Source organism: Esox lucius, chromosome 9, assembly GCF_011004845.1.
Source record: "Esox lucius isolate fEsoLuc1 chromosome 9, fEsoLuc1.pri, whole genome shotgun sequence".
In the NCBI taxonomy this organism is placed as follows: Eukaryota; Metazoa; Chordata; class Actinopteri; order Esociformes; family Esocidae; genus Esox; species Esox lucius.
In genome coordinates this window covers 4,458,868-4,473,231 of record NC_047577.1, presented here as the reverse complement: position 1 = coordinate 4,473,231, position 14,364 = coordinate 4,458,868, and the positions used below count along the sequence as shown (strand labels likewise).

General features: G+C 41.0%; 1 protein-coding gene across 2 annotated transcripts in view; it reads right to left on the bottom strand.

The window, feature by feature from the left end:
* Positions 1-2,007: 2,007 nt before the first annotated feature.
* The window catches only part of LOC105009211 (zinc finger protein OZF-like), a 28,653-nt gene continuing 16,296 nt past the window's right edge, over positions 2,008-14,364 (bottom strand). The window contains exons 1-3 of one of the 2 annotated variants that reach the window (XM_029122118.2): positions 7,481-7,903; positions 6,726-6,927; positions 2,008-4,495 (exon numbers count right to left, since the gene is read on the bottom strand). In XM_029122118.2, the coding sequence (XP_028977951.2) occupies positions 3,408-4,495; positions 6,726-6,927; positions 7,481-7,519 (1,329 nt within the window). In that variant the 5' untranslated portion in view covers positions 7,520-7,903 and the 3' untranslated portion in view covers positions 2,008-3,407. Of the gene's footprint in view, positions 4,496-6,725; positions 6,928-7,480 lie in introns of those variants that run through there. The other variant, XM_020049585.3, reaches the window with a different exon arrangement.

Genomic DNA, 14,364 nt, shown 5'->3' with positions numbered 1-14,364 from the left:
AAAAAGTTAATTGGGTCTCACACAAAAATGTAGAATGGGAAAAACGTAATATATTAATAAATATAGAACAAAAAAAATTAATAAACGCATTATCATTCCTAACAAAGATTTACTTAAAAAACTAACTTACTAAATATACAAATGTAATCTAAAAAACAGAATATGATATAATATGTATAATACAAAATCCATACAGATCAAACACTGCTCTCCCCCGTCATTTTATGGGGAAAATGTATTTAGATGTGTCAGCACTGATCCCCAAAATGTCACTTAAACCACAATCCCCATCTCTGTGAAGGATGTTTCATTACTGTTGGTCATCCCAGATTACACATTTCCCTCAATGTTTCAGCCTTGTAAGACTCTAGTGGACCCAGAGGATTCATCTTCACTTCACTTGTTTTGTTAGTACTGAACTCAAACGTCCCTCAAGTCACCTTGTCCATTCAAGTTACTACCATCTGATTTTGAGTAGCCCAAATAGTCTCAAAAGTCCCTCTTTGATTCCCCACTGATGAAGGATGTGTGTAATTCCGTGTGTGTCCGTGTGATGTTCTCCAAATGCAAAGAGCTTGTTAATGAGCGGGATTTATAGTTCAGTGGTTCCCAACCAGGGGTACTAGGACCCCTGGGGGTACTTGGCCTCCCCATAGGGGGTACTTAAACACTCATGACACCAGAGACTTACTAGTGAAATTAACATGAGAGGGTACTTCAGGGGTACTCCAAGCAGCGCAAAATATTTTGAGGGGTACAGGGGGCCACTGTTATAGTTCATAGCATCTCCTCCTGTACAGGACCTGACTCTCTCCAAATAATTGAATCTCTTTCCAACACCTTTTACCTTATTAAAGCAAAACTCTTGAAAAGCATTTATCTTAACTACACATCTAAAGCATTACATTTGGACAAGGACACAGAAAAAACAGCAGCAACAAATAGTATTCAAATGACATCATATAAGACTCAAAGTACATGTCATAGGATTTAGATGATCAATAGGATATACACTACTGTTTAAATGTTTATATGTTCTTGTTTTTGTTATTAAAATGAAACATCCTGTCCAAAATTTGGGATGCTGTGTAAAATGTAAATAAAACAAAATGGAATGATGTGCAGATCATTAAATATTAATAATATACTAATATTTAACAGAAAACAGTAGAAACACAAAATATCAAATGTTGAAAGATTTTATTGTTACTTGAATTGAAATTGAATTGAAAAATATGCCCACTTGGAATTTGATGCCAGCAACACATTTAACCAAAAAAGCTGGGACAGGGGCAAATTTCATGTAAAAGAAAAAAAAACCTGAGGGTACCTCTCACTAATAATTAGGTTTATGGGCAACAGGTCAGTAACATGATTGGGTATAAAAAGAGCATCCTATTGTATGACTATTGTAGCTGGAAACAGCAGATTTTTCATGGAATATGTACATAGATGTACAGAAGCCCATTATCAGCAACCATGAGTCCTGTGTTCCAATGGCACGTTGTGTTTACTAATCCAGCTTTCAAATTTCAAAAGGCTAATTGATCATTATAAAACCCTTTTGCAATTATGTAAAGCACAGCTGAAAACTTGTGTTGATTAAAGAAGCAATAGAACTGGCCTTTAAACTAGAGTATCTGGAACATCAGGAATTGTGGGTTCAATTATAGGCTCAAAATGTCCAGAAACAAATAGCTTTATTCTAAAACTCATCACTCTATTCTTGTTCTGAGAAATGAAGGCTATTCCATGCGGGAAACTGAAAATATTGTACAAGGTTTAGTTTGAGAAACAGATGCCTCACAGGTGCTCAACCTGTTCTCATTAAATATTACCCCCAAAATACCATATATATGGAGTGGCCAGCACAGTCACTGGATCTCAACCCTATTGAACTGTTGTGGGAGCAGCATGACAGTATGGTAAGGTACATAAGAAGTGCCCAACAAGCCAATCCAACTAGTGGGAGGAGCTTCAGGAAGCATGGGGTGGAATCTCTTCAGATTACCTCACCGAACTGACAACTAGAAAGCCAAAGGTCTGCAAGGCTGTAATTTCTGCAAATGAAGGATTCTTTGACAAAGGCAAATTCTGAAGGACAATTGTTATTTCAACTAAGAATCATTATTTCTAACCATGTCAATGACTATAGATCCTATTCATTTTGCTGTATTTCCCACTCAAACTCAATTCATGTATGTTTCCTTGGAAAACAAGGACATTTCTAAGTGACCCCAAAACTTTTTAACAGCAGAGCACTTCTGAATGGATACACTACAAAATAAAGGCTTATTGAGGGGGTAGTAAATGTATCCAGAATTGACATTTTTCCGTTCCCTCTGTACTCTACGACAGAAAGTTAAGATGGTCAAAAAGCACTTCCTACATTTAAAAGTAGTGTTATCCAGTACTATGAATCCTCTGATGTGTTCTGAGGGAGACAAGACGATTGAAACTCTTCCCAAATTCAGAACAGGAATAAGGCTTCTCTCTAGCATGTATGTGCCGCTGATTTTTAAGGCTACATCAACTCCTCCCACAGTCAGAAGAGGGTTAAGCTTTCTCTCCAGGCCCTAAAAACCAGGGGCCTAGTGCGTATTATTGGTGTTCTGATAGAATGCTGTTTTGGTGAACGCTTTGATATGACAGTTGAATGTGAGATCTGAGTCTATCATCTGAAATATATATCCAGAATCAAGGGTTTGATGACTCAAAAAGACCAAGAGACGCTCATCAATGCTTTTATCTCTAGTTGGGTTGACTACTGTAATGGCCTCTTAACTGGACTCCCCAAAAGACTGTAAAACAGCTGCAGCTCTTTCAGAATGCTGCTGCTAGAATGTTAACCAGGACCAAGAGAACAGAGCACATCATTCCGTTTCTTTTCTTGTGCTACCAGAGGAATAACCACTGTAAATGTAACGATCTGTGGATGATGGATAATGCAAGTTATTCAGAGGAATAACCTCTGTGTAAATGTAACAATCTGCTAAGGCAAGTTCTCGTGCTGCTGTTTAGACATCGATGCAGGGTATCATCTCACAAAAGGACTGACGACTTTATCCAAGTGCTGGAGCGCAAGGATAGAGATACCAGGGTGGTGCGGTAAACATTTCTGGAAACAGTTACTCATCGAGTATGAATATAAAATATAATACACAGACATGGCATAAATATTTCCCTGGAGACAGCCGGGTAAGACATCGATGTAGATTTCACAAAAGACTGACGGGTTCATTCTAGCGCTGGAGTGCAAAGACTGAGATACCGGGTTGGAGAGTCCCCCTGGAGGGTGGTTAGAGAATCGAAGAATCTGACTTTTTTTGTTTTATTCCATTGCATTTTAATGTTTATTTTTCATTTTAAAGGACATTGTATTGACTCTATGTATGAACTGTGCTATATCAATGAAGAGGCTTCTCTCCAGTATGTATGCGCTGGTGAATTTTAAGGCTACCTAGTCGAGAGAAACTCTTCCCACAGTCAGAACAGGAGTAAGGCTTCTCTCCAGTATGTATACGCTGGTGAATATTAAGGCTACCTAGTTGAGAGAAACTCTTCCCACAGCCAGGACAGGAGAAAGGCTTCTCTCCAGTATGAATGCGCTGGTGATTTCTAAGGGTACCTGGTTGAGTGAAACTCTTCCCACAGTCAGGACAGGAGTAAGGCTTCTCTCCAGTATGGATGCGCTGGTGAGCTTTAAGCATACTTAATTGAGAGAAACCCTTCCCACAGTCAGAACAGGAGTATGGCTTCTCTCCTGTGTGAATGCGCTGGTGAGTTTTAAGACTATCTAGCTGAGAGAAACTCTTCCCACACTCAGAACAGGAGTAAGGTTTCTCTCCGGTATGTTTGCTCTGGTGAACAATACGGCTACCTCGACTGGAGAAACTCTTCCCACAGTCAGGACAGGAGTATGGCTTCTCTCCAGTGTGTATTAGTTGGTGAGCTTTAAGCATACTTAATTGAGAAAAACTCTTCCCACAGTAACGACAGGAGTAAGGCTTCACTCCAGTATGTATGCGCTGGTGACATTTAAGGCTACCTGGTAAAGAGAAACTCTTCCCACAGTCAGGACAGGAGTAAGGCTTCTGGCCAGTATGTACACGCTGGTGACTATTAAGACTACCTAATTGAGAGAAACTCATCCCACAGTCACTACAAGAGAATGGCTTCTCTCCAGTGTGCACACGCTGGTGAATATTAAGGCTGCCTGAATGAGAGAAACACTTCCCACACTCAGAACACAAGTAAGGCTTCTCTCCTGTGTGCAATCTCTGATGTCTAATTAAATTATATGATGAAATGAAACTCATCCCACAGTCAGAACAGGAGTTGGGCTTCTCTCCGGAGTGTATGTTAATATGTCTTTTTAGCAGTGATATAGAAAGAAAATGTTTTCCACAGTGGGTGCAGAAATGAGACTTATCTCTGCAATCTTCCTGTTGTTGCTCTCCATGTGTAGGAAATGTATCAACTTCAGCCATCTCATCTGTGTGATTAATATCAGAAAAGGTCATTAGTGCAGCGACACTATCAATGCAGTTAGTCGATTACATTAAAGATCAATGAAACCATTACTAGAGTTTTAAGAGAGAAAAACATGAACATTTTCTGAAAACAATTTAATATTTTCCCCAGGCATAACAATATATTTCCAAAATGTTATTCATTCAGTGCCCTCCAAAAATTGTGACACCCAGGGTAACAAAACGCTTTAAAAATGTCACAGGGTGTTGGGCGCCCAAGGCTATACTGTCTGGTCCAAACCGACAACTGGATCACAAAAAGAGAGTCAGGACAGACATGCCTGAAAATACTTGTCTGCACTATTTGGGCAATAATTAAGAAATGTAAATCAACTGAAGCTCAGATGATATTGTTTGGAAGAGGACAAGTGTGTATTTTCCCCCACACACAATGAGAAGGACAGTTCAAGAAGTAGAGGAACAACCAGTTTACCATCAGACACCACCTGCCATCCAAAAGGTTATTTGTCAGAAGAATCTGCAGCCACCAAATCACAGACATAAGCACATGTGAGTGACTAACGTATGGCGACAATTATTTATTTTGTGCATAAAGTATGCAAAATAATTGCAAGTCAGAAACTCTCCTGGAGGTCATCAGGGACCCCTCACCTCATGCAACCGGTAAGGGGACCCAACCAACACAAGACCAATGTGTTTGGGGAGTAGACTTACCAACTAAATGTTCCTAATCAATCAGGTGAACTTAAAAACATAAAATATGAACGGGCCTACACTGATGAGCCAAAACATTATGACCACTCACAGGTGAAGAAAATAATGGTGATCATCTCTTAACAATGGCACATGACAAGGTCTGGGTAGATTAGATGGTAGGTAAACAATCAGTTCTTGTAAACATGTTGGATACAGGAAAAACGAGCAGGAGCAGGCTTGTGGGGTACTCCCAGTCAGCTGCCAAAAGTGGTCCGAGGAGGGGCAAAGAATAAACCTGTGACAGGGTGTTGGACGCCCAAGGCTATCCCGTCTCGTCTGAACCGACAGAAGGTCTACTGTAGCACAAGACACAGAACATTTTAATTATGGTTACGGGAGGAATGTGTCACAACACACAGTGCATCACACCCTGCTGTGTGTGGGGCTATTAACCACAAACAGGTCAGAGTGCCCATGATGACCCCGGAACTGAACCTTGGAGCAGTGGAAGAAGGCTGCCTGGTCTGAGGAGTCCCGTGGTCTTTCACATGACGTAGATGGCCGTTTATGTACACAGTTCACCTGGGGAAGTGATGGCACCAGGATGCACTGAGGGAAGACAAGCCGGTGGAGGGAATGTGATGGTCTGGGCAATGTTCTGCTGGGAAACCCTGGATCCAGGCATTTATGTGGATGTCAATTTGACACCTGTCACCTACCTAAACATGGTTACAGACCAGGTACACCTCTTTATGACAATGGTATTCCCTGATGGCAGTGGCCTCTTTCAGCAGGATAATGCACCCTGCCAGACTTCACACATTTCTTGGGAATGGTTTGAGGAACATGAAGAACTCAAGGTGTTGCCCTGGCCTCCAAATTCCACACTGAGCATCTGTGGGATGTGCTGGACCAACAAGTCTGATCCATGGCAGCTCCACATCGCAACTTATAGGACTTGGAGAATCTGCTGCTAATGTCTTGGTGCCAGATACCACAGGACACTTTCTGGGGTCTTGTAGAGTCCATGCCTCGGGGGGTCGGCTCGGTTTTGGTGGCATGCGGAGGACCAACAGCATATTAGGCAGGCGGTCAGAATGTTTTGGCTCATCAGATAGATATTACTCATAGGTATTTCTAGGGATGCCAATAATTGTGGCACAGATGTCAAAAATTTATATTTCAATTATTTGACATTTATCGCAATAATTTACCTTTTCATATTTCAAATAAATGACAAAAATAATTAAAAAAATAAAGGTTCACAGCCCGTTTTGCACATTTATACCACGAGTCCCAAAATTATTGGAGGGCTTTGTATAGTGGTGGACCTGTTATGTTGTGAGGCTGTTTTACTTCCCTGGGAACCTTGTTAAAACAAATTACTCTATGAACTCCAAGTACCAAAAGCTTTGTCTACTCAGTTTCAAGTGATCAGAGATGGTGGATAGAACAGAAGACGGAACCCAACACTGCAATGGACCCTTAAACCACATACAAATGTTGGTTGGGACAAAACCCTCTTCATGAACTTACCTTGATTAGTTAAATCCCCAATCTTCTCTTCATATTTAATGTCATTTGGCCCCAGTGTTTGACTGCAGTTTTCTAGCTTCTCTGATTTCATTTCTGAATCCACCAATGAACACTGAGCTCCACTGTCCCAATAAGAATCTAGTGACTCTTCTTTAGGCTCAGTGTGGAAGGAGAGTAGCAGGCTGGGTTTGTCCTCCATCTGCTAAAATAAAGACCAAACCAGACCCACATATGACTGATGAACATGTTTGATGGGAATACAATACAACACAATGGAGGAAAAACAAAAATCACAACATCAGAACAACAGATCTGGGAAAAATACCTAAGGTGTACATTATTTAACTTGACCGCTGTATAGAGTACAAAGACAACAACAAAATATTTAACTGTAGGGATGAGACAAATGAGAAACCGGACAAATCAATGGATTTGCAATTACAGAACTAGGCTTTATATCCAATCCAAAGGACAGGCTACAACACCAACATGTAGCAATTGTTACTACGTACATGTCGGGTGCCATGTCACATTAATTTCATAGTGCAGGATGACGCTGTGTACTGGGTACATATGACAAATAAACTTGAAACTAGCAGGCTAGGCTAGCTAATCATATTGTAATCTGAATAGCCAGAGCCAACAAAACGCTGTTAAATGCTTTGTTTTTTTATAACTTGCCTTAAGTAACTTATAACTATGTGAAAACAGACACGGTAATAAGTTAATATAAATAAAAAGAAACATTGATTTACCAACGTAAGCAGATTTCTTTCCCAAGTGCCGTCTCCCATTCTTCGCGTGCCTCAACGATCTTTCAGTGTAGGATTCGTTCAATTATTCCAAGGTAAACAGGGTGACGGCGAACCAGTTCAGCGCTAGTTCTCCGTTTTTCTGTTATTTCAAGATAAGGAGAATTTACAGAAATTGGCGGGTCAGTGTATAGAGTGGCTAATCCTTATTCTACAATAAACAGGCAAACGAAATTATAATTTTCTTACTTTTTCTACTCGTTTTCGGTTAGGGAGCCTCTTAAACCAGGCCTGACGAGAGGTTTAGCCTCGCGAGACTAGTTGTAGGTTAAAGCGGAAGTACGTAGTTTTTTTGTATTAATTAAAACATCGCTATTCCACTTATCTGAATCGTGGATGAATTCCAATTATATCAGATGGTCAAGCTTTTACCTTTGCTAAGGAGTTAAATTTCCAGCTCCCTCAGTGTTGGAGAAGGGTCTATCTGCGTCCCGCGGCAGGGAAGCTCCGCCCATATAGAACACCCTCCCTCTCTTCCAATTGGTTCCTCATAGCTTGCAGCATTGAGTTGTTAATTTTCTTTTAGATGAAATATAATAGTCGAAAAAACATATATTGCTATATTGATTGTAAAAACATGGATATAGATTTCGGGCAAGTTCATGAAATATCTAATATAAATGAGTGATTTACTCAGTGATGGAATTCAAACTGAATAAAAGCTTGTTTTATTATTAAAGCTTATAATATTATTATTTATTATTATTAAATTACAGAAGTGCACAGTCAATATGATGAGACGTAATTTTGAGTTTGTAAACATTCTATATTCAATTCTATATTCTACAGTTTATTATGAGTTGCAGAAGGCAACACTGGAAAGGTGCCCTGTAATGACAGGTGTGAGATGAACTGTTATTGTAACAACGACGTTGGAATACAAGGAGAGGCGTGCGGTGACATGGGCACAAATAACGCAATTAATAACAAATAAAAATTCTGATGCTAAAACGTTGTTTTATATGGAGCTCCCTAAACATTCAAAGGTAAGCGAATATTTCAGTACTTTATGTAAGGAGTAGACTAAAACAGCCACTAGGCGGCACACCACCATTTCCAGTATTAAACAGTTTTTAAGATTCATTTTTGGCCAGGTGCAGCTACTGTTTGGGATATTATTTTCCTTTACTGTTGGAAGGTAGGAATAAACTCATAGAATTTGCTAATCTGTTAAAAGAATATGAATATTAAGATGTTTATCTTTACCAACAGGTAAAGGTTTGTTAATTAGTTGATTCAGGTGTGCTAGCTCTGGGATTCATCTACTAGATGGAATGGCTTGGGGGCACCAGGAGAGGTTTGGGAAGCACTGCTCTAGTGCCCCTTTCTCTTCACCAAGTTCCACTCACAAGATTAAAATAAAACACAACGCAGGTTACTTGTGGAAGAGGACTTTTGTATTAGCAACCAAGAACAAGGGTTACATACAGTGGGGAGAACAAGTATTTGATATACTGCCAATTTTGCAGGTTTTTCTACTTACAAAGCATGTAGAGGTCTGTAATTATTAACATAGGTACACTTCAACTGTGAGAGACTGAATCTAAAACAAAAATCCAGAAAATCACATTGTATGATTTTTAAATAATAAATTGTATTGCATGACATAAGTATTTGATCACCTACCAACCAGTAAGAATTCCGGCTCTCACAGACCTGTTCGTTTTTCTTTAAGAAGCCCTCCTGTTCTCCACTCATTACCTGTATTAACTGCACCTGTTTGAACTTGTTACCTGTATAAAAGACACCTGTCCACACACTCAAACAGACTCCAACCTCTCCACAATGGCCAAGGCCAGAGAGCTGTGTAAAGACATCAGGGATAGAATTGTAGACCTATACGAGACAACTGTTGGCGCAGTTATTAGAAAATGGAAGAAGTTCAAGATGATGGTCAATCTCCCTCAGTCTGGGGCTTCATGCAAGATCTCACCTTGTGTGTCATCAATGACCATGAGGAAGGTGAGGGATCAGCCCAGAACCTGGTCAATGACCTGAAGAGAGCTGGGACCACAGTCTCAAAGAAAACCATTAGTAACACACTACGCGGTCATGGATTAAAAGAAGCATCTCAAGGTCCTGGAGTGGCCTAGCCAGTCTCCAGACCTGAACCCAATAGAAAATATTTGGAGGGAGCTGAAAGTCTGTATTGCCCAGCGACAGCCCCAAAACCTGAAGGATCTGGAGAAAGTCTGTATGGAGGAGTGGGCCAAAATCCCTGCTGCAATGTGTGCAAACCTGGTCAAGAACTACAGGAAACGTATGATCTCTGTAATTGCAAACAAAGGTTTCTGTATCAAATATTAAGTTCTGCTTTTCTGATGTATCAAATCCTTATGTCATGCAATACAATGCTAATTAATTCCTTTAATATCATACAATGTGATTTTCCGGATTATTGTTTTAGATTCCGTCACTTACAGTTGAAGAGTACCTATGATAAAAATTAAAGACTTCTACATGCTTTGTACAGTGGGTATTTAAAATAATCACATTGTTACTTTGCAGCCTGAAATGAAGACAGACAGTTTTTGTTTCGTTCAGCTGTATTTACTCAGTGCAACTTATAACATCCAAGTGAGAGATATAACACCAACATGTCAGGAAAAAAAAAAAATCACTGAGTTGGAAAAAGGATCAGTATTTTGTTGAAGCACCTTTTACTTTAATTACAGCCTTTAGTCTGTTGGGATATGTCTCTACTAACTTTGCACATCTAGACATTGCAATATTTGACCACTCTTCTTTGAAGAACTGCTCAAGTTCAGTTTAATTTGATGGTGATCGTTTGTGGACTGCGGTCTTCAAGTCATTCCACCGATTTTCAATGGGGTTTAAGTCCGGGCTCTGACTAGGCCATGCAAGGACATTCACCTTTTTCTCCTTCAACCACTGTGTGGTCAGTTTTGTTGTATGCTTTGGGTCATTGTCATGTTGGAAGGTAAATCTTCTTCCCATTGACAACTTTCTGGCAGAGAACAGCAGATTTTCCTCAAGAACTTGACAGTATTTTGCCCCATCCATTTTTCCTTCTATCCTGACAAGTGCTCCAGTCCCTGCTACAGAAAAACAACCCTATAACATGATACTACCACCTCCATGCTTTACTGTAGGAATGTTGGTATTTGGATGGTGAGCTGTATTGGATTTTCGCCAGACATATCGTTTGGCGTTGAGGCTAAATAATTCAATTTTAGTCTCATCTGACCATAACACCTTTTTCCACCTGGCCTTAGAATCTTCAAGGTGTGTTTTGGCAAAGCTCAGTCATCACTGCATGTGGTCTTTCTTGAGGAGTGGCTTTTTTCTTGCAACCCTCCCATACAAGTCACATTTGTGGAGAATTTGTGATATTGTTGTCACATGCACACAATGACCACTCTTTGTCATGAATTCCTGCAACTGCTTCAGAGTTGCTGTAGGCCTCTTGGTAGCCTCTCTGACCAGTCTCCTCCTGGCTCTTTCATCCAGTTTGGAGCGACGACCTGACCCAGGGAGGGTCTGTGTTGTACCAAATATCTTCCACTTCTTAATAATAGACTTCACTGTGCTTCTAGGCACTGATAAAGCCTTTGAAATTTTTTTGTATCCATCTCCTGACTTGTGCCTGTCCACAACTTTATCCCGAAGATCTTTTGACAATGCCTTGCCACCCTTTGATTCAGAAAGCTCATCTGTGTGATTAAGATCAGAAAAGGTCATTAGTGCAGTGACACTATCAATGTACTTAGAGTTCCAAGAGTTTTAAGAGGGATAAACATGAACAATTTCTGAAATTTTTTTCACATTTTCCCTAGGCTTAACAATATATTTCCAACATTTTAATTCATTCAGTGCCCTCTAAAAATGGTGTCACCCAGGGTAACAAAACACTTCAGTGTTGTCTATCACTGATACATGTCAGTGTTGTCCATCAACTTGATCATGAAAAAAAAAAAAAATAATAAATCAAGATAGGTCCATTAAGACGTATATGCCTGAAAATACTTGTCTGCACTATTTGGGCAATAATGAAGAAATGTAAATCAACTCAAGCTCATATGATTTTGCCTGGAAGAGGACAAGTGTGTATTTTCCCCCACACACAGTGAGAAGGACAGTTCAAGAAGAGAACGTTTCCAAAAATACTATCAGACGCCACCTGCTTTCCAACAAGTTATTTGGAAGGATTGCCAGAAGAAAGACTTCTGCCACAAATCACAGACATAAGCGCCTGTGAGAGACTAATGTACGGCCACATTTATGTGTTTATTTTGTACATAAATTATGCCAGTCAATAACTATGAATGGGCATATACTGATGAGCCAAAACATTATGACCACTCATAGGTGAAAATAATAATGTTGATCATCTCCTAAAAAGGGCACATGACAAGGTCTGGGTAGACTAGATGATAGGCAAACAATCAGTTCTTGCAGTCAACTTGTTGGATACAGGACAAGTGGGCAGGAGTAAAGACCTGAGCGACTTTGAAAAGGGCCAAATTCTAATGGCCAGACGACTGGGTCAGAGCATCTCAAACTGCAAGGCTTGTGGGGTACTCCCGGTCAGCTGTGGTGAGTACCTACCAAAAGTGCAAACCTGTGACAGGGTGTTGGGTGTCAAATTTTCTGATAAATGTTATGTTTCTCGCCAAAACGTGCCTATGTTGTAGGACATTATAATGCAATTAACCAAGAAAGATTTGTTGGCGAAAGACCTGATATTAAGTAAAGCCAGCATAATACACTGAACAAAAATAAAAACGCAACACTTTTGTTTTTGCCCCCTTTTATCATGAGCTGAACTGAAAGATCTAAGACTTTCTCTATGCATACAAAAGGCCTATTTCTCTCAAATATTGTTCACAAGTCTGTGTTAGTGAGCACTTCTCCTTTGCTGAGATAAGCCATCCACCTCAAAGGTGTGGCATATCAAGATGCTGATTAGACAGCATGATTATTGCACAGGTGTGCCTTAGGCTGGCCACAATAAAAGGCCACTCTAAAATGTGCAGTTTCACTGTATTGGGGGAGTCCGAAAACCAGTCAGAATCTGGTGTGACCACCATTTGCCTCACGCAGTGCAACACATCTCCTTGTTCAGGTTGTTGATTGTGGCCTGTGGAATGTTAGTCCACTCCACTTCAATGGCTGTGCAAAGTTGCTAGATATTGGCAGGACCTGGAACACGCTGTCGTATAAGCCGATCCAGAGCATCCCAAACATGCTCAATGGGTGACATGTCCAGTGAGTATGTTGGCCATGCAAGAACTGGGATGTTTTCAGCTTCCAGGAATTGTGTACAAATACTTGCAACATGGGGCCGTGCATTATCATGCTGCAACATGAGGTGATGGTCGTGGATGAACGGCACAACAATGGGCCTCAGGATCCCGTCACGGAATCTCTGTGTATTCAAAATGCCATCAATAAAATGCACCTGTGTTCATTGTCCATAACACACGCCTGCCCATACCATAACCCCACCGCCACCATGGGCCACTCGATCCACAATGTTGACATCAGCAAACTGCTCACCCACACAACGCCATACACGCTGTCTGCCATCTGCCCTGTACAGTGAAAACCAGGATTCATCTGTGAAGAGAACACCTCTCCAAAGTGCCAGACGTCATCGAATGTGAGCATTTGCCCACTCAAGTCGGTTACGACAACGAACTGCAGTCAGGTCGAGACCCCAACGAAGACAACAAGCATGCAGATGAGCTTCCCTGAGACGGTTTCTGACAGTTTGTGCAGAAATTCTTTGGTTATGCAAACCGATTGTTGCAGCAGCTGTCCGGGTGGCTGGTCTCAGACGATCTTGGAGGTGAAGATGCTGGATGTGGAGGTCCTGGGCTGGTGTGGTTACACATGGTCTGCGGTTGTGAGGCTGGTTGGATGTACTGCGAAATTCTCTGAAACGCCTTTGGAGACGGCTTATGGTAGAGAAATGAACATTCAATTCACGGACAACAGCTCTGGTGGACATTCCTGCAGTCAGCATGCCAATTGCACGCTCCCTCAAAATTTGCGACATCTGAGGCATTGTGCTTTGTGACCGAACTGCACATTTTAGAGTGGCCTTTTATTGTGGCCAGCCTAAGGCACACCTGTGCAATAATTGATATGCCACACATTTGAGGTGGATGGCATATCTCAGCAAAGGAGAAGAGCTCACTAACACATATTCAGAAAGATTTGTGAACAACATTTGAGGGAAATATGCCTTTTGTGTGCATACAGAAAGTCTTTGAGTTCAGCTAATGATAAAGGGGAGCAAAAACAGAAGTGGTGTTTATAATTTTGTTCAGTGTTAAATATAATAGGGGTTCCTGGACTAGTAGGTTGACGTGTTACAGTTAACAGATTAGACAAGTTTACTTTATGGGTTGCATGCTCACGGTTCCTTCTATTTGTAATCAACACAGGAATAGAGATACTGGGTCCTAGCTTGTACTCAAAACAGTCACAGACATTTTCACAATAGCAGGGACCCAAAGCACATCACCAACTATATTCTGTGCTCTGTGGAAATAAAGGACAAGGTTGTTGACGATGTGGCAGTTGTCAAAGCAATCGTTTTAAACGGGGGGAGGAGTGGGACAGAGGGAAAGATGATCTCTGCTCTCTTAGGTTAGAACTAACTCCCTGATTGGTGAGTGTGGTGGAGAGGGGGGTGACTGTGGTAGAGGGGGAGTGTGATAGAGGGGGAGAGGGTGGGTGTTTTGGAGGGGGGGGGGGTTGGAGTTGTTGGACAACTTGCGGAAGCATTGGGTGATTTTAGTTAGAGTCAGGAGAGGGGGGGGGGTGGATACTCTGCCTATGAGTACTGTCCTTCATGC